The 20,882-nt window shown below is 37.0% G+C and overlaps 5 protein-coding genes across 5 annotated transcripts; 4 read left to right on the plus strand and 1 right to left on the minus strand.

Moving 5' to 3' along the window:
• Positions 1-246: 246 nt before the first annotated feature.
• On the plus strand, positions 247-1,102 carry LOC126794738 (mini zinc finger protein 3-like). Its single transcript, XM_050521510.1, has one exon. The coding sequence runs from the start codon at positions 550-552 to the stop codon at positions 844-846; it is 297 nt and encodes a 98-aa protein (XP_050377467.1). The 5' UTR covers positions 247-549; the 3' UTR covers positions 847-1,102.
• A 5,798-nt stretch (positions 1,103-6,900) lies between these two features.
• LOC126794773 (gibberellin-regulated protein 6) lies at positions 6,901-7,577 on the plus strand. The gene is made up of 3 exons (XM_050521549.1): positions 6,901-7,032; positions 7,130-7,163; positions 7,283-7,577. The coding sequence occupies exons 1-3, from the start codon at positions 6,952-6,954 to the stop codon at positions 7,462-7,464; spliced, it is 297 nt and encodes a 98-aa protein (XP_050377506.1). The 5' UTR covers positions 6,901-6,951; the 3' UTR covers positions 7,465-7,577.
• Positions 7,578-8,634: 1,057 nt separating this feature from the next.
• On the plus strand, positions 8,635-11,525 carry LOC126794076 (probable arabinosyltransferase ARAD1). Its single transcript, XM_050520722.1, has 3 exons — positions 8,635-8,824; positions 9,038-10,430; positions 10,860-11,525. The coding sequence occupies exons 2-3, from the start codon at positions 9,456-9,458 to the stop codon at positions 11,367-11,369; spliced, it is 1,485 nt and encodes a 494-aa protein (XP_050376679.1). The 5' UTR covers positions 8,635-8,824; positions 9,038-9,455; the 3' UTR covers positions 11,370-11,525.
• Positions 11,526-14,400: 2,875 nt separating this feature from the next.
• Positions 14,401-17,735, minus strand: LOC126794142 (uncharacterized). The gene is made up of 8 exons (XM_050520804.1): positions 17,604-17,735; positions 16,829-17,123; positions 16,537-16,608; positions 16,110-16,177; positions 15,780-15,936; positions 15,369-15,452; positions 15,198-15,287; positions 14,401-14,797 (listed from the first exon to the last, which is right to left on the minus strand). The coding sequence occupies exons 2-8, from the start codon at positions 17,105-17,107 to the stop codon at positions 14,660-14,662; spliced, it is 888 nt and encodes a 295-aa protein (XP_050376761.1). The 5' UTR covers positions 17,108-17,123; positions 17,604-17,735; the 3' UTR covers positions 14,401-14,659.
• A 918-nt stretch (positions 17,736-18,653) lies between these two features.
• On the plus strand, positions 18,654-20,370 carry LOC126794945 (protein EMBRYO DEFECTIVE 514). Its single transcript, XM_050521741.1, has 2 exons — positions 18,654-19,033; positions 19,881-20,370. The coding sequence occupies exons 1-2, from the start codon at positions 18,698-18,700 to the stop codon at positions 20,181-20,183; spliced, it is 639 nt and encodes a 212-aa protein (XP_050377698.1). The 5' UTR covers positions 18,654-18,697; the 3' UTR covers positions 20,184-20,370.
• The last annotated feature ends 512 nt before the right edge of the window (positions 20,371-20,882 follow it).

A 20,882-nucleotide genomic window follows, 5' to 3' on the forward strand; every position in this document is an offset into this window, starting at 1 on the left:
CTCCTTTACTCTATTTCATCGAAAAAAAACCTCCTTTACTCATTAAAAACAAGAATTAACTACCTGTCGTTTTGACAGTATATTCGGACGTGTGAGCCCTTGATTAGTCGACAAGACGACATCGATGACTGTTGTTGGCTCTGGTACTGTATATCATAATATTCAAAGCCGAAGGTCCTGGCTTGAAAATTTTGGTAGCGACTGGTAAACCCAGAAGGGCTCTGCTGAAAATGCTCTCTGTTTTCTAAAGCTAGCTAGTTGTATTACACCAAGCACACTAAGCTACCAAGGTGGATTGATATGTTTTATATAGCTACCTTCTAGGGTTAGGGTTAGGCACCAACCAAATACAGACATAACCATTTTCGTTTTTCTTTCCCTTTTATTAAACACTTACGTTTTCTTTCTGGTTTTTAGTGACTGAGCTGTATATATATATAATTATATATAGCTAGCTTGCTTGCAAGTACTGCAAGGTTTCTTCAACCCCCTATTCTATCAAGCCGACTACAAAAAGCCGATTTGTAGGGCTTGACTCCGAAGAAATTGATGAAGAAACAGCAAGTGGTAGTCAAAAGAGATGGATCGTCCAGGAGGAGCTCAAGCAGCACTTCATCTTCTGTGGTCAGAACAGTGAGGTACGGGGAGTGCCAGAAGAATCACGCAGCAAATATCGGAGGGTACGCGGTGGATGGATGCAGAGAATTCATGGCCAGTGGGGAGGAGGGCACGGCGGAGGCGCTGACATGTGCTGCCTGCGGCTGCCACCGGAACTTTCACCGGAGGGAAGTGGAAACTGAGGTTGTTTGTGAGTATACTCCACCCAATAATACTTATCAACGGTAATTGTGCCTGCTTTCGTAATTGAATCGTGTGTATATGACTGAATGAAGAAGGGCCTTTGATATCTCTGAAAGTAGTTAACTGATTGATGCCAAAGATTGTGAATTCTGGTTTCATTTGCCAACCTCTATATATGTACGTATATGAGTAAGATGAAAAATCAGACTTTGATTTGATTGTCTAAAGGAAAAGTTTCTCTATATTCATGTTCTACATGTTCGCATGTCTCTTCCTTATTAATAACCTTTACATTCATGAATTCCTTTTGTTTCCTTCCTTTATCTCCGAATTTGAATTCTATCTACATGCCATGGACATTGAAATAGAGCTAGCACGCCCAGTGCAGAAATGTATAGTCAGCAACTTCTACTAGTGCAGAAGCCTAAACCTGGTTATACTACTACTTCTTTCCTCGTGTATGATCTTGATAACTTACACAAAACATTTTCATACCAAAGTGTGCGGTATAAAGAAAATTCATCCTTATAACAACATGTGTATTATATTGCTATATTTTCAGAAAGGCCCACACATCCAATCATGCTATATTCAAAAGCTCAACAAAGTTTAATAGCTTGTTCAAGCCGCCTAATTAGCTTTAATTCAGAAACAAAAACAGAAACTATATAGTCCATATACTGTTATAGTATGGTGGTGTTCCTCCTCCTCTACTTTTCGGTTGTCAGTGGAATTAATTTGTTGGAACTAAATAGAAGATAACATATTTATAGTGTTGATTAGTTGAAAGAATGCTCAAATGCTCAATATATTAAAGATATTGGAGATCAAGTGGAAACTCTTTTGAGTGTCCTTACTTATTAATTAGTCACATTGGACCCTTACTCTTGTTTTTAATTGGCACTTGCAATGTTAAATAACTGGCTGTGCTAAAAGTGATATGGCAGAATTGTATACAATATAGGCTTTCTTCAAATTAGTTGTGCACTGCAGTCTGCAGGTAGCTATATTTATTATTCTAAACTCTTAGCTAGGCAGCTTCCTCCACATGAGGTTCTCTCTTCCTCTACGTACTACCCTAACCGCCATGGATTTGTGGGAAGTTCTAGTTAATCAAGACTTGAGTAAGGGGATGCCTGAAGAATAAAGTAGCCCCTACTAATTACATCATGTGTAATACAGTGTGTGTATATATATATATCGGGAATTTGACTAAAGAAGGGTACACCTCTAGAGTGAGGATGAATTTCTGATTATATGTATATGTAATTAAACTCGATCAGAGCTTAGGATGCCGGCTATAGGATCCCATGCGTGTTTTCATCCAAAGTACTGTAACAGATAATTTGATTTTCTTACAACCACATTGCCATTGTTAGACTTTAAGAACTGAAATTAAGTTTTTGGAGAAGACAAGAGTGTATATATGCAACCAGATTATCAGAGAATGATCCTGTTCTCTTTTCATCCAAGCCAGCAACCAATCTGGTTGGGTCGTGTCTTCTGTTAAAGACCATTGGTTTCGCATATTTAAATAAATTCTCGCTTGAAAGTCATAATTTTTAGGCAAAAATGCCGATTTGCACTCCAAATTTGGCTGAAATTGTCAATTTGCACCATGAACTTGTATTTGAGTCAATTTACCTCCTAAACTTGGTAAAAATTGCCGATTTACACCCCGAACTTGGTAAAAATTGCTGATTTACTCTATCCGTTACATTTAATGTTTTTAATCCAATTTTAAGTCGCATGTCATGCATTTAAGGGGCAGTATTGTCATTATATATTTATTCATATTTAATAATGAAATAAATTAATAAAATTACTTAAAAGGAACACTTGCTACAATGTTTGTTTTTTCGAAACATGTTATTGATTTATATATTTATTATTTTATGTGATATGGTATGTTAAAAGATATTAGAAAAATATAAATAAATAAATACATTGAAAATTAAAAATAAATGTGTGTTCCAAGAGAATTACTATTCTACCATTGTGTGTGTCATAGTCTTATTTGGTTTCCTGTTAGAGATATATTCGCATCTCTGTAATATATTAGGACTCCGAATCCTACGGGATTGTGGTTATGTAATGCCTATATATTGACCTCATTATCAATCAATAAACAGTTACGTTCTGTTCTATTACGTCGTTATTATTCTCGTTTTGTTCCTCCTACAACAATGTGTACATATAAAAATATATTTATACCCAACACACTATATTTGAATGGGTGGATATGTTGAATATATAATTCAAAGTAGGGTTAAGTATGTAGAAAAAAGATGTAAATAAATAATTTGATTAACAAAATAATCCTCATTTTAAAGAATTTTTTATTTATTTTTAAGAAAAATATATATAGAAAATGACAACATTACCCCTCATGTGCATGACATGTGCCGCAAAATTGGATAGAAACAGTTAAATTTAACGGATGGGGTGCAAATCGGCAATTTTTACCAAGTTTAGGAGGTAAATTGACTCAAATACAAGTTCGGGGTGCAAATTGACAATTTCAGTCAAATTTAAGGTGCAAATCGGCATTTTTGCCTAGTTTTTATTATCTTGTTTTCTTTCTATCCCTTTCGCAATATTCTTTAATTGCGAATGTCGTCCTCTATGTTGTGCACTTTTATGATCGACAACAGGGAGATTGGATGGAGCTACCAAAGCCTATCAAATCCTTTATAACACACACACGTATATCATTTTTGTTTATAATTATATTTAGATCGACCCAGCTCATGAATTATGATGCCTGGCCATCTTTGACTGATACTGTAATGAAAGATTCCATGCCAGATGATCGAGGCATATGAAATCATATAAAGCTGTTGCATACTCATATCAATTAGTGAGGATCAATGTTCTAAATGTCTCGATATATCCTCGATATATCCCCGATATTAAGAAAATGATACGATAAGTTGTTTATCGGTCTATTATATCGGTCAACCCGAAAAATCAAGTCAAATGACGATATATCGGGTCAAACCGAGTTTGATACGAAATATCGGTGTTTTATTATTTTATTTTTTTAAATCATGTCATTTTGAAAAAATAATTTAAAGAAAATGAAAGTTTCCTTGATAACATTCGATGACGAGAGAGTTTATAATGAATGATCACCTCTATTTTTATTAATTAATACTATTTATGTATTTTAATTGTCAAAACAATCAAACATTTTTTATGAAGTTTATTTTAGTACATTTACTTCTATAAGTTTTAATTTTTCAAGTTTATTTGGTATATTTTGATGTATATGTTTATAAATATATTAAATGTAATTAAAAATTAGCAAAAATGATAAATCTAATATAATATGATATATCTCGATATATCGCCGTTATATACTTATTTTACAAAACTGATACAATGCTGATAATCGCTATTTAGACCATTGGTCAAGATTAATAAACTACCATAAGCTAGCTTGCTCAAACCAAAAGTCAGTGATATATTTATCATTTAAACAGATAGATTGAGATCATATCAAGAACGAAAAGAGATCATTTACAGAGATGATGGATCTACTTAATCATATGAAGATGGTAGTTCGTTTGTACGTATATGTATGAATTGCGCAGAGGCATCTATATGTGCATACCGTATATGGTAGCAGACGTGCATGTCCTGGCCTTGCCGGCCTGGTATACAAAGTTCAAAACTACTTCAAATTTGAAATGTGTACTCTGTATATATCAACCGTAGTGTCCGAGGGACCGAGGCAATGCCAAGCGTGCATGTGTTGGAACAGCATCAAAATTACCTTATTCGAGCAATCATCAGTACAGCATCAAATGCCAAAACCATACAATGAGCAATTGTAATCCACCAGGAGCCAAATACGACTGGGGTGGGGGCCTGGGGGGTCTGGGATGGCTGTAGAAGCCTAGCTTGTTGCTCCGGCCTAATGGCATACTGACAACCAAACAAGACAGGCCCTGCATGTCTATTTCTCTTCCACAATTGGGTGGCCACTCCACTTAATAATCAAACTGCGGATTCGTTGAGCTTACATGTATGAGCTGGAGAGTGCTGGATCAATTATCATGTCCCTGAATATCTTATCCAAGATCGATCGAGCTAGTTGAGACGAAGGTGATATTGATGGGATACGTAAACAAGACTCTTTCTCAAGATACCAAGTATATAGTGCATGTATTTCCAGACCCTAATGATACAATGCGATTCCAAGGTTAACCAAAATATATAGTTCTTTCACCTCGGATTCGGCCGATAGCTAGAAGCCTAGAGCCTAAAATGGGTAAAACACTATATACATATATTGCATATTGTTGTAGTCGTAAAAGGTCTTGCAATTGCTATATATACTTATTTAAAACACATAGTCTTCAACATTATGATAACTTATTTAAAACATTTCGACAATTTAGACATACACACGTATTCCGTATACATTAGCACCCCATGCATGGTTGGCCATACAATATCATTCATGCGGCACAACATACCCTACCGAGGATTCTTTTAGATTCAAATTTAGACGTCACTTCCATCCATAATGAGAGGAAAACATGATCAGTGTGCTTGTAAAGTGACATCTCACCCAAGGCAATCACGAATCGCGTCTTGGGATGATGTGATCAAACGAAGCTACATTCCATTTCAGGTATTAACGAGGGTGAACAGTAATATGTGGGCCATGCACCAAACTCTCAGGCCCAAAAGGCTGAAATTTTTCTTGAAAGGCCCACCATTAGTTAGTTTCTGGAGCCCAGATATAGAGGCTCCTCTCCGGATTTAAAAAGTAACTATTTAAAGAAAATTAGACGACAGGAGAAGATGGGGCCACCGCTGTCGTTTTGGCACACGTCCACGTGGTTTACGTCATCTCATGTGCTCCGAGTCCTCACATGGCTGAGGCCCACTGCCGTTCAATCATACCCATCCGCCTTTTATTTTCCGAGATGCCTCCCCTACTCCGACGCACCATGTTAAACTCGGTACTCTTGACTTGAGATCTTGTCACGTCATTACATTTACGAAATCTGACGGTGGAAATAGAGGCGTATATAGTAACAGCGTAGGAGCTATGCAGGGTATAACGGAGCTTAGACCATTTTATAAAGTAACGAGCGCCGGTCGTCATCGACTCACACTGTTACTTAGATAACACTTGTGATAGCACACTCCTTTGCAAATTACTTGTAAACCCTTTGTAATAATGTGAAAATGTTGAAGTAATTCTTTTTTACGGTGATATTCAATTCACTTTGTTTTGCGCCAACAAATGTGGATTTACGTAAATCGAGTGATTTGAGATGAGTTGGCCACTGGCCAGGCAACATTAGAAACCGTAGCCGTACTACTTGCATGGAAACATGACCATATTATATTAAAACAGAATTGCATCATGTGATCTAGATTATACGGTATAACATCAACATAATTTCATCATAATCTAATCTAACCTTGTTGTACACTTGCACATAGTATGGTCTCTATTGAAACCAAAATATATTGTCACGTCTGAATGACAGAATCTCAATCGTCAATTAGTTATAAAATTGAGCAACGTTGCTTAGATAATTACTTCAGACCAAAAAACCAACAAAAGATATTATTTTCAACATCACAGTCTATCATATCTTTTCATTTTCCTGTAAATTAATAGAGCGTATATGAACTTTGAAGTGCACTATCTCATCTTATTACATCTTCACGTTTGATTGAATCAATCGTCCTATTTGACCCAAAAAAATATAGTTCCAAAGTACAACATTTCAAGGCTTTGAATCTGGCTTGGTAATCTGGACTCTGGAGTAGTGTAACACATCAGGATATACATGTTTTACTTTCGTTGGCCGGATGGGACAATTTGGGAATATGACCACGCCACAAGTCTAGAACACAGATCAAATCACGTACTTGAAATTGCTAAACAATAAGCAGCCATAGAATCATAGCATCATTGGATCAGGCAGTAACATGATCTTTGTTGGGCATGCCTTCAAATCTCTATAAATAGCCAACCTTATTTTGCAATCTAAATAATAAATATAACAAGACCCACACATCCATTACCACTACTAGCTAACTCAAACCAATCCTATTTCTCTAGCTAAGCTTTGATTTGGTTTGTTTTGCTGATATAACTGATAGGCGTGATAGCCGGCTATGGCTAAGCTTATCTGCCTTCTTCTTCTAGCTCTCCTTGGGATTTCAGTGGCAGCAGAAACCCAGTATCACTTGGACAGTGTAAGTTCTAACTTCCTTCTGGTTTCTTCATTTACCCTCCTTATGGCTAAAACGGTCGATCAGTTTCTGACAAACAAACTCGACTGTAATTTTTCAGGCAAGGTATGGACCTGGGAGTCTTCAGAGTTCACGTAAGTAACTGATTTACAATCTAGCTTCTTGGCTAAAACTTGAAAGCTATCTACCCATGCAATATGTAATTATTTTCAACTTCTCACTGGGGTGTAATTTTTGTGTGTTGGATTAATAGAATGCCCATCACAGTGCACAAGGAGATGTAGCCAAACACAGTACCACAAGCCATGCATGTTCTTCTGCCAGAAATGCTGTGCCAAGTGTCTGTGTGTTCCTCCAGGCTTCTATGGCAACAAAGCTGTGTGCCCTTGCTACAACAACTGGAAGACCAAGGAAGGAGGACCCAAGTGCCCTTGAACCAAAGGGATTTACTACTCTACCAATTCATAATCCCATCATCAATATTAATTTAATCAAAGAATCATTCTGCAAGATAGTATTATCTTTCAGCTCCTTCCATTCTCCGCAGGTCAAAATCTGTGTACTCCATAATTCCATGATCACCAAATGAGAGCGTTTACAGAATTTGTGTATTACTTGATTTAGTAATAAGATTTATTCTATATATGGTATTACAGTGCCTACTCAAATGGGCTTTTGTATTTTCGGGTGTAAATTAAACAAAACTTGCATAATATGAGCAAATTAGATTAATATGTTACATAACAACAAATTATTGCTCTCACTCAAAAGAGATGTGCTCATGTAAAGGACATTTTTTAAGGCATGACTATGATGAACAATTGAATATGCCGACAATTGAAACTGAAACTTATTGGAATTTAGGTTTAAAATTTTTAGTTTAATTACCTCTCATATTCTCTAAAAACATGTCCGTGAAGGCATGAAGTGAAACAATTCCGACTAGGATTCAATCGCAGACCGCCTGCCTTGCAAATTGTCTAGGTGGTTCATCAAGAGTTGAAGATTAGCACATCCATGATCCATCATGTCTTTTGCCATTGGCTTCAACGCCAACAAGTTACTCAAGTTTTGATTAGGAGGAGATGCTCTTACTCAAGTTTAACAACAAAGCTTATATACATCAATAACATTGTAATTAATTCAAACAACTAAACAATGTAACATATTCGAATCCATAATTTTGAGATTTTAGTAGATAAATCACTTACATATATACATCAAATGTTGTGTTATTAGAGCTTTGTAGTTCTACATTTCGTTCATATAACGCCACATATGATGTGACAAGCAAACATATAATAATGCTGAAAATATATGGTAATCAAACAATCATTTAGCAAGCTTGTATGACTCGAATAAAATACCAATGTGATCCACTTGACCTATATATCCAATTTAATTTGGTAATTTACGATTTTGATAACGTTAAAAAATCATTGGAATTTACTACTTTTTACTCTCTGATTACAACCGCTAATGACTATTTTGACTGATTACCACATATATTTAAAAAGGCTCAAGAATAGGCAAAGCCCAGTAGCAAGGGACACGAGAAAGGTTCTTAAAGTCATGTTCGTTCTGGTGTCCATTTCATGAACACCCAAAAAGGATCAATAAAAGTATCAATCAGATGTCACAGTCCACAAGAAAAGTTTGCAAATAATAATTGGTCGTTGGTTCAAGCCCTTCTCTGTGTCTGACGAGTCTCCTTGGAACTTAGTCCCTCTGAGGTTTGGAAATCTATGGCACAATGCATGCCGTGAAGTTTCAGAATTGACCCAGCTGCTGCGTTGTAAGTTCTTATTGACCCAGTTCATGAATTTTGATTTCTTTGATGCCCAGATGAATAAAAAGTTTAGCTTTTTACTTATTTTTCTCAATTTTCTGCAATTTTTGTGTGGCAATTTGTTTTCATGTAGCTCAACTAGTGAAGAATCCAACTAATGAAATCTGGTAATCAGCTGAAGTAGTGTACTAATTGAGTGTTTATTCTCTGTGTGTTCAGAATTATCACTGCTCTGTTGCTCTGTGGTGGGGTGTGGTGATTCAAGATAGAGGCTTTGGTTTTTCCAGAAATTCAAGGTTCTATATTTTTGTGTTGAAAATTCTTGGATTATGATTCTGGCCTTGAGAGCAAAGAAAATTTTCTTCTTGAATTAATGGTTGTGGAGTCGTAGAGATTGGTAGTTTGGCAATGAGTGTTAAGAGAACCAATGGTTTTCAGTCCTTGTTAAAACCCTTCTGAGGTTTAAGAAGAATTTGTCTTCCCATTCGAGATGGGTGTCTCTCTTTCCATGATGCTAATCCTTTTCTGTTTAGAAGCCGATTTGATGAGCATTGTTTCATGTAGTGAGAGCAATTAGATGCTTTTAGTTTTGGGTGAATTTCATTGATTGCATTCTAAGCTAAGTGGGGTGCCTCGAATGTCAGCTATGTCAGAAAAGAGTAGGATTCCCTCAAAATTGATCTCCTACTTGATAACAGTTTCCGTGTTCCTTGTAATTTTGTCATCTGTGTTCCTTCTCCAATCTAGCAATACATCTTTCATTCCTAGATCAGTATTTGAGCTTATGCTTGTCAATGGCACATCTGTGTACTTTGAGCCCCATGTGAAAAGGGAACCAACTAAATTTCCTTTCCTCTCTTCTGAGGTTTCCCAAGTAGATGCCACGAAGCCCTTAGAAAGAATAAGTGAGTCAGCTTGTCAGGCTTCCAATCTGAGCGAGAAAGTGGGATCGGCAGAAAGAAAGAAAATGATGGTCTGTGATTCAAGGCAGGCTCTTTTGAGGGTATTTATGTATGAATTGCCTCCTGAATTTCACTTTGGGTTATTGGGTTGGAAGGCAATAGAGAACCAAACATGGCCACAGAACTTCCCACCTTACCCAGGCGGGCTGAATTTGCAGCACAGTATAGAATATTGGCTCACTCTCGATCTTTTATCATCAAATAACATAAATGTGGTCAGACATTGTACTCTAGTCAGGGTACACAATTCAAGGGAAGCTGATTTTATTTTTGTGCCATTCTTCTCATCTCTGAGTTACAATCGGCATTCTAAGCTTCAAGAGAAGGAGAAAGTCAGTGTCAACAAGAGGTTGCAGGACAAGTTGGTGCAGTTTTTAATGAGCCAGAATGAATGGAAAAGAAAGGGTGGGAAGGATCATTTAATAGTGGCTCATCATCCAAATAGCATGTTGGATGCAAGAAAGAAATTGGGCTCTGCCATGTTCGTGCTTGCAGATTTTGGAAGATATCCTGCTGAAATAGCAAATCTTGGGAAGGATATAATCGCCCCCTACAGACATTTGGTCACGACTGTGCCCACCAGCAAATCAGCCACATTCGAGGAGCGCCCTATACTAATGTATTTTCGAGGAGCAATCTACAGGAAAGATGTCAGTTTTTCCTTCTTTCAACTCTTGCTATGTTTCATTCAAATGTTTTTGCTATGATGTTGTATTGCTTCATGATACAAATCTCTTAATGAACTTTACAGACTGCTTTAATTCTATTTTCTTTGACTAGGAGTGTTAAATGCATGATAAAATTTGTTTTGATTTTCTCATATTGCCCTGAATTTGATATAGTAATGAAGTATTTGCCAATTAGGACTTTCAAATTTTTATTTTTTATTTTTTTATTTCTTGATGCGCTATTGTCATTGCTCCTTTTTTCGAAAAATATCTGTTTTGTGCTTCTTCCCTTTCCTTTTTATTTCATATGCTTTTTTAATGCAGTGATAGTCAAGCATAGAGCCAGAGACTAATTTAGCCTGATAATATCTACCTTAACTAAAGTAGTATTTACCTTCTACACTAATACAGGGAGGAGTGATTCGCCAAGAATTGTATCATCTTCTCAAAGATGAGGAAGATGTAGACTTCACTTTTGGTAGCATTGGAGGAAATGGTGTTCGCAAGGCAACCCAAGGAATGGCCTCATCAAAATTTTGCCTAAATATAGCTGGTGATACGCCATCCTCAAATCGCTTATTCGATGCCATCGCTAGTCATTGTGTTCCAGTGATAGTCAGTGATGAGATTGAGCTACCTTTTGAAGACGTCTTGGACTACTCACAATTTTGCATATTTGTTCGTGGGGCTGATGCTGTAGAAAAGGATTACCTACTGAAACTTCTTCGAGGAATAAACAAAGACAAGTGGTCCAAAATGTGGGAAAGGTTGAAGGAAGTTGTACATCATTTTGAATATCAGTATCCATCCCTGCCTGGTGATGCTGTTGATATGATTTGGCAGGCAGTTTCTCGCAAGATTTCGTCTGTACAATTTAAATACCACAGAAAGAAGAGATATGACAGGTCTCGACTTGCTTAAGAACAAAATGACATCGTTCCCATTTGAAAGTGTGATGCAGGTCTTAACCTTTGCATCGTTTATGAAACATCAAACCTTTTTGTTCGGAGTTGTAGATATTATATACTTCGAAGCTCATATTTTATGCTTGATATATTATCAAAGAAAAGTTGGTTCCTTTTTGTCTAAGATAGTGAAATTTTGATTGCTTTGCAGTGTCATAACAATAACTGCACCCGGGATGAAAATGTTAGTTATTTCAAGAGAAATGACAGCCATCGAGCTCATGATTGTGTTTTAATACTCTGCACTTAAATTTAAATAACTATTAGTCGTTTTGTAGAGGAAACGGAGAAATCTTTGTTATAGTGCCTGTAAAACAATCATGCACAATATGATGAAACTAGTCACAGCAATGACAGTAATATCAATTTCTTTCTTTCATAGAGAAAAATCAGAAATGCATGTAATCTGTGAGAGCAGCATCATCATATTCAAAGTATTCATCTATTGGTTAGGACCTATGTTTATACATTACAGAGATGATGCTCGCTCGATGACCGGTTCCCATCAGCTGCAGGTTCATAAAAAAACACTTCGACTAAAACAAGCGAAAATATAGAATTCTAACCAACCATGCCAACTTTGTATTAGTTACAGCCACCACAGCTTCTTGTGCCCTGAAAACTCTCCTCCATCCTGAAACTGCATTAGCATGTCAACATCTGTTGTGAATGGGATCTGATCCTTTTCGAACTTTTCGTTTGTTCGATTGATTCGGATCAAATGTCATTGCAGGTGCAGGCGCCAAGCTCAGCTCTGCTTGCAAGTTTTCTACAGCAACAGCTTTAACAACATGCAAACTGTTAAGAAATGAGAAGTGCCCTTTATCCCATCTCAGAGCCAAATCCATGCTTCTTAATCCGGAAACCTTTTCCGGATGGTGAGCTACAAACACAATGCAGACAAGAAGAATGGCCCCCTTATAAGGCAAAAAACCCATGCTTGATTGCTCTCTGCAAAATCAAGAGGTGTAGTAGTAGTGTAGGTATCTGTGTTTCAAGCAATGATGAGGGAATGAGTAGTGTGCTTGAGACTTTGTTCCTTCTTATGGTTCATTCCTGTGGGAATAAGGCAAGGGTATGCCTTTTATGGAATTTCGAACACTAAAAGCACAAAGCACAATGGAGGCCCCAGAAGGCCAGAACATGTAGGGAAGTTTTAGATTCACCTCAATCATAAGCCTGCCATAGAAGCAGTATAAGGTTGTGTTAGAAGACTCTGACAGGTTTGAATGAAAAGTTAACTTGGAACACTATCCTTGGGAAGCCAAGTATCTTTTTCATTTGGTTTGATATAAGTATCTTCCTCCATCTATCATTTGCCCTCCTCTTTTCTACCGGGATCAATCTCTATAGTGAAGCAAATTTACCAACCACTTTTTTTGACCAATCTCATACCCACCCACCTAGATGAAAGCCATATGTTCTAGATTAACTATGGTATAACCATGGTTATATATATAAATTAATAAACATGGTAAAAATAAATCAATAATTAATTTGAGAAATTTAAGAGTTAACTATGATATAACTATAGTATGTAAAAAAGACACGTGACTTTTATCTAGGTGGGTAGACATGAGGGTGGTAAAAAAAGTGATTGGTAAATTTACTCTCTCTATGTAGTGCTTCCAACTTGCCATGTCACCTTATCCATGCTGATGTGTACAATGTTCCATATCCTAAAAGCCGCCATAACAATAAATTGGTCCGACCGCCTAAACCAAGATTTGCTTCTTGAAAGCATATGCTAAATGCTTTGCATATGTGGCTCAACCCAAGCCAGTTAGATGAGATGATATGTAATCATTAAAAAGAACAGTTTCTAGTTGCTAAACATATCAAACCACCAATGCATGGAGAGAATTCAAAGGAAGTGGTATAATGACACACTACAACATCACTGATTCATTGATCATCACTTTCAGAAGAATATAAGAGTTTAAGGGAAGTACTACCTTAAGAAGATAGCTAGTGCAATTGAAAAGCCATCAAAAGTAGATATCTTGGAGTAATGGTGGGGAATAGTAACACCATTCTTAACCAAAAAATAAATAAAAAAACAAGCAAACAAACCCAAATAACAACCCAAGCAATGCCTTTATGTTCCACACACACTTTGCTTTAAGCTAAGAAGCAAGCTTTAGCATTCCAAGCTCTTCTCTCCATGTACCAAAAATTCAGTCTTGGTTTCTTGTGCTTAATGGAATTCCTTTATGCTTTGCTTTGCTCTCTCTTTGGATTGCCCAGCTCTCCCTCCCTAAGTTACCGTCATTCAAAGTTTCAAAGGAAACCATTTTGGCTCGCATATCTGGCCTCTCTTCTTCTTTTGTTCTTTATTTGTGATCTCGCTTATCCATGAAGACCATCTTTCTCTTGCCCTCATTTTCTTTAGATTTGTGTTCTTTTCATTTTGGAAAACTTACCAGAACCTATAGAGGACGTGGACTGGTCATGGTCCAAGCTAGACTTGAGCTCTCATATACTCCAACCCTCTAAGATCCTTGATCTCTGCTTTGAGAGCTGTATTAAAGTAAAAGAACTGAATGAACTATTGCTTTCCAACCCCATTGTTCACCATCACATTAAACTTTAACAACTACATCACAGTATAAGGTTATTTCTTCATCTGGATTGAAGACGCAACGATGCAAGGAAATGAAGGAACCTACAAGACTGGATGCCAAAGCATCAAATTCAGAAACTAGTTCATGTAACCTTGCAAATGGAAAATTGCCACGAGTTCATCTGATCCTACAGAAAAATTGTGTCATGTAATGAGTTCCTCACTCAACAATCAACAAAATGCAGATAGGTAACAGTAGAAATCAGTCCAAGAAACAATAAAATTTTAAAAAAAAAGCAAGGAATATAAGAAGAAACAGAAGACTGATACATATCGAAAGTTAACTAGATGCTTGGTAAGCATTTACCATACTGCATCATCATGAGCAGTAACCACAAAATGAGATAACAGTGAAAAGAACAGAACTAACACATGCATCCAAGATCATTTTATAATATGTGAAAGAAGCACTTTTTAAATCAAATGTAGTTTACTTGCGAATCGAATTATATACATAGGATTTGTAATTAAACATTTAGCAAAAGAAAGTGAGCTGTATCAAATAATTTGATTACGGATACATGACACTCGTTCAAGATTTTCATCTTTACTGCTAATAAGCTTAGAAAACAATCTGCTCATATCTCAGTTCCCATTATCTCCGCAGATAAAGAACACCAATATCAAGGAGCATTGATATTATTGATTGGCTCCTGATGGGGAGTAACAGCAGGTCCTGAAGCTATTGTGAACTGCAATCCACGACGTTGCCCTGCCTGCAGCATAAATGCAACCTCAGTTGCTGCAAGTGCTGCTGCTTCCTGGATAAACAGTAATATACAAACAGATTAACATGTCATTCAACATTTAATTTAAAGGGAAACTGCATAATGTTAACTGAAATCAACATGCAACCAACACGTCATTCTAAAAGCTATGAATAAATAGGCACATTGACAGCATATGGTCTTCAAGAAGAAAATACCATACAGCATCCAATCATCTACCAAGAGCAGAAAACTTTTTGTAGAAGACAAAAGAAAGTTGTTCTTAACACGTTTTCTTACATTCTTTCAGTTCAATAGAAGCATGAAGAAGTCACATTCAGGCTTCCTGATGCGACCGTACTCATATATGTGATGTTTTGTGGTCAACAAAAAAGAGAAACGAGACAAAGTAAGTATTATTTGTAGCTCTGAAACAGAAAAGCCTATAACTAACCTGTCTTTGCCTTCGACGTTGTAATATGCTGATGGCCCAGGCCATAATGTAGCAGGGCAGAAGGAAACCAGCAGCTCGGAGCAAGAAAAGCTGGTAATTAATCATTGAGTTAGATGGTGCAAAATTGTTAAATGTTATGCGACTCATACAATTTTTTTTTATCGCACTTACAGAGAAAAATGTAGAAGCATCATCATCATCACCATCACCATTGGGAAGAGTCAAAGCATGCCTCAGGAGTAGAAGAGCCATTAACTGCCAAAAAATAAGAGACAAAGGTCATCGAGACAACATAAACATTTCGACCAGAAAAAGATGACATCACTTTTTAGTTCAACTGAGTGTTACCAAAATAAAGCCAACCAATTACACCAAACCAAATGACCATAAAGAAATGAGACTGATTGAAATAGAGGTTAATAAAAACTGTTGAATAAAATGCACACTTAAGCACCACCAGATAAAAGCATGAGTTACATTTTGCTTATCCTTTAATAGATACACAAGAGAAAGAAAAGAAAAACTTAAATCATCAATATAAATCAATCCTCCTCATTATTGACAAGGGTTATCATGACTTACAATAAGAGCAGCAGAGCGGCAAAAAGCTGCTCCATTAGCACTTGTATCAGCATACTCATCATATTCAGATTCAAGAAAGTGACGTTCTGCTGCTGCCATTGCCAATAGTCGAGGATCGCGTAAATCCAAGGGGGTACCAGAGATTGTCCAGCCCTCACTGTCAGGCAAATTCACAAAGCAACAGATAAAAGGTCAAAACAGACTGAAGATTGTGATACATAGAAAGCTATCATAAATATATATATATTCTCCAATCATTCCAAATTATGATTCCGAAAACCAAAAGGTAGCAATATTAGCCAATAAGCCAATTTATATTTGTTTACTTGCCTGATGTCAATGGTAGTGTCATCAGACTGAGGGGGAGGTGATGGGGCAGTATAACCAGGTTGGTAAAGCTGCATGAAAATACTTTTTCTTAAGAGTGAACACTAACGGTGAAATATATGACTAAGATTCCAATCAACCTTTTGAAAATCACCAGATGTCCAAAAAAGGATCCAATGCTCTAACAAATTATAGATAATTTCATAATTGATTAGGAAGACAATACTAATTTTATCATGATACATCCAAGTACTGATTCTTTGCAATTGAAGACGTGGAATCATGACAATGACAGCTACTAAATAAATTGAAGCTGCTTTACTTATGTGAATATGAGGAATATCCACAATTATTAAAATTCTAATCAAACAGATTTTATAAACGATTGTGATCATGACGGCGGTATATGCAAGGAATTCTAGTGAATTACCTGATGACAAATTTCACAGATGATATCACTCTTCTCATTGCACCACCTCTGTACACATTTTCTATGAGCATACTGCAATCACACATATAACAGTTAGAGGCCGAGAAAAGAATATGTGAAAAACAATCAAAGTGAAATGCCCAAGAACAACCTACTTCAAGAACTCAACTCTAGAAAGTACACAGTTACTGAATGAAATCCAAACTTAAAGTCATAGGAACCAAAAGAACTATTATGCCCCCACCCTTAAAAGAAAAAAAAACTATATGAGCATCAATGAATCAGAATATGCCTTTAAGCTGCCGCTGCAAGCACAGGGGACCTCCAAATTATTAACACCATCCTCTTCCTGGCAAATGCGACACTCAACAGTCTGAATCAGCGGCTCCTCTTCTTCAGATACACCATTCTCCCCTGCTCCCTTAATATCAATTGCACAGCTGGGTACCTGAGCCGATTGCGAGGACGATGCGGCCTCCAAAGAAGATCCTGGCGCCTCAGTCCCTTGCGCTGATTGCAAACTCTCGGGTTTCGTGAAGTGGTCGACACACAGCACCAGGTGATCACTCATTCTCAAACAAAACCTCCTGCATCAACAAGACAGAGACTCACACAACTATCAAAATTCAAAACCTTCCGGCTCAAATTCATCAAAAACACAAAAAAATAAATGAAAATTAAACAGTCCTGCCGCAAAATACAACACATTTGACTCATAATTATCCCAAATCAATCAGATTCATCACACATCAAAACGCGATACATCGGAACAGGTCCTCATTTGAAAGCAATTAAAATCGATATAACATCACTATTTCTTCATCAAATCAACAGATTCAACCATAAAAGCTCAGCAAAAATCTCAAAAAATCAGCTAAATTCAACACCTACAGCCGTAAGTCCGCAAACTTCACCGCGCGAAATCATAAATTACAACAAAAAATTACCAATCGGTGATTCAGACCTCTCAAAAATTCACAAATCGCAATCAACAGATTAGACATCTCTAACAAAATTACATTTCAAGAATCTGAAAGATGAGAATTTTATAAGTACGGAATCGGTACCTGGAAAAAAGACCTAGGATTTGAGCTTTGGAATTCTCAGATATTTTTTTTCTTGGTTTTCTGAATTCTGAAAGGTCGTCTTCTTATTACCCTCGAAAGAAATGTAAATAAATTTGGAAGAGACACCGCACCAGCTTCGGAATAGACAGAGCTAGGCTCGGGAGCCGCTTGGTCCGAAGCTGGAATTGGGTTTGTCTGTGGCTGCTGTGGCGGATTGCGACACGTAGAGGGATCCCGGCCGTTGAGGTGTGTAGGTTTGTGGGTTTGGCGGGCGTTTAGCGCGTGGTTTAACAGAAAACGGACGTTAGTGATGGTGGACAGATTCTGGGGGAAAATTTCTAAAAGCTTTGGGAAAGAAAAGGAATAAATCTAGACGTTTTTGTTAAGTTAAAGTTGATTATTGATTCCTTATTCTAATGGAGTAATCTTCCTCAACTAGGAAGACAGAAAAGAAAGGTTCAACATTATATAGATATATCATCATTAAAAATAAAAATAAATTCTTGGTTTTATAAAAAAATTCAATAAATAAAACCGGACGTGGAACTGAGCCTCCTATCTAGATTGGGTTCCAAACTCTTTTAAAAAAAATTGATCAAAATGTATTAGCTTAGCGGAATACCAATGCATCATAATTCACAAAGAGCATCAGATATCACTATACATTGGATACTTTGTTTTGCTAAGTAAGAAGAATGTAGAGTCATATTGGATAGGAGGTCACATACTTCTTTTTTCCTCGTGCAAGAAAAATATACGCTTATATGTCATTATATTTGGTCTCACTAAATTAATTATTTATAAAACAGTTAATAGTTTAGTTTGATTTATTATAGTTGTATTTGCTCTTATGATCAAACAAAATACATTCCATATGTTTCCAATAGGTTTTGAAGTTGAAGTTCATAGTGGAAATTACCAAATGCTTGTAGGAGAACAAATTAAACAAATAAAATAAAAAGAGGCAAAAACATTGGAAATTTATTCGGCCCTAAAGAAAAGAAAAAGCCCGTTTAGTGCAGTCTATATATAACGAGGCCATAAGACTTAGGGTTTTAGCTTCACACTCACACTCTCGATCAATCAAATCAATCATGGCAGAGACCACCGTCGCTGAAATCGCCGATACCAACCCCGCCGCCGAGGACATGGACCTCGAAACCGTCCCAGCCCAAAACTCAGACGAGGCCCAGAACGGCGATGCCAACTCCAAGCGTGCCAGGGAAGAAGAAGAGGTCGGCGGCGAGGCGAAGAAGGCGAAGGTGGAGGAGAAATCAGCTGAAGAGCAACGGTTGGAGAAGTTAGGGGAAGGTGAGAGCGGGGCGGGTCGGGTCACCTTGGGTCCGAAGAGTTTCGGTTCGGCTGTTGAGATGTTCGACTATTTCTATAAGCTCCTCCATTACTGGCCAACCGATCTTAATATTAATAAGGTAACGGTTTGGTTTTTTTTAGCTCTGTTTTTGTTTTTGGGCTTAAAGTTTGGAACTTTTGATTAAAAATTGAATCTTTATTTTTGTGAATGTGTATGAGTCTAGTGTTTGTTTGTGTTAAATTTGAGTGTTGCTGATGTAAGGTGTTATGAATTTGGGGCTTATTTGAGTAATGATCGATATACATACGAGTTGGGATTTGGCTGCATTGTGTTGATATACATTGTGGATAGTTTTGTATTGTATAGATGGGGAAGTTGGTATTGACATGCTTGACTCTAGAAACCATTGACATTGTTTTACGGCGTAGTTTTGGATGTTTGGATGCATTTTAGAGAGAAAATTTGAACTTTTTTATACTATAAGAATCAATAGTGTGGTGATTTGGTTGAGCTGGTTTTGGGGAAATTTGGTTTTTGCTTGTGTGTGTCCTCTGTTTTGGTCCATGATTGAGAAGGTTCTAATATTTCTCATAATTCACTTGTTACGGTGGGGCATTGTAGCTCGTGCTTGTTGCCAAGTTATAAAGGTGAAACATTGACCTGAACACATTCTTGTGTGTTTGAGTTGATATCTTGAGTTTTTAACTTTTGATATTTCACAAACATTGATTTTGGGTACATTATAGCTTGCAGTAAGGTATCAAAAATAGGAGCAACATCACGATGACACCCTCTAGCTCAGATTTATGTAGATTCTTAAAAACCGCTTGTTGGAAGTGGTCTATCAATTCTGAGTTTGATGAATTTTGTAATTGGATATCATGATTTATTATGTCTAGTCGATTCTCCTTACACTATTATAACCTTTAATTGTTTGATTAAATCCTTGTTGTATTGTGGTGCAGTATGAATATCTGGTTTTGCTCGAGTTGCTCAAGAAGGGTCACTCTGAACCTGATAAAAAGATTGGCGGAGGGATTCAGGCTTTCCAAGTCCGGTTCCATCCATTGTATAGAAGTAGGTGCTACTTCCTCATAAGGGAAGATGGAGCCAGTGATGATTTTAGTTTCAGAAAGTGTGTGGATCACATACTTCCCTTGCCTGAGAACATGAAAGCACACGCTGATGCCAACAAAGCCTTGGGCGGTGGTAAGGGTGGTGGGAGAGGAAGCTGGCGTGGCCGTGGAAGGGGCAGGGGCAGGTCATGATCATAGTCTCGTGTGTCCCCCTACCTGGTGTTTGAGCTTAGCGCTCGAAGAAAAACTTGAGTTTAGCCAAGTGTAGGTTGGTTCAAAATATGAGTTTGAGTTTCCCTTTTACTATATCAGAAGTTAAAACTGTTGTATTATTCAAATTTTAATTATTAATGAATTTTTCTGTGTTGCTTGGTGATCATTTTTTGCTTTGATCTGTTAGTTCAAGCTCAAAATGATCCACTTGCATAAAAAAGTAGTGATTGATAAAAAATCTTGCAATATTGAAGGCTCTAAGCAACTGAGCAGCAAGCCTGGTAATATGGTGGTATACTTTACTTTCGGTTATCCGTCATCAAGTATGGGCTCTTGGGTAGTGTTTGATAGAGGACAACAGATTTTCCAGAATTATTTGCTGATCTCTATTGCACTACTTTAACCCTAATTGTAAAAGAGGATTGTAGATTGTGTAATCAATCATAACTGTAACTTCCTTCATGTCATCTCCCATAATCCATATATTAAAACAAAAGCCGATTAATGGATCAGCCACCACTACTCATATGAATGGTTGGCTTACTTGGCTATAACTACTGCTTAAGATATTAATGAATCCCCAATATAATCACAATATTTCTAACTGACAATAGAAAATGATGAATCATTGAAGGATAGTTGTGTCAAGAGAAATTATAAGCAGTAACTCCTTCCTCA

This window comes from Argentina anserina, chromosome 5 (assembly GCF_933775445.1).
Source record: "Argentina anserina chromosome 5, drPotAnse1.1, whole genome shotgun sequence".
Classification (NCBI taxonomy): domain Eukaryota; kingdom Viridiplantae; phylum Streptophyta; class Magnoliopsida; order Rosales; family Rosaceae; genus Argentina; species Argentina anserina.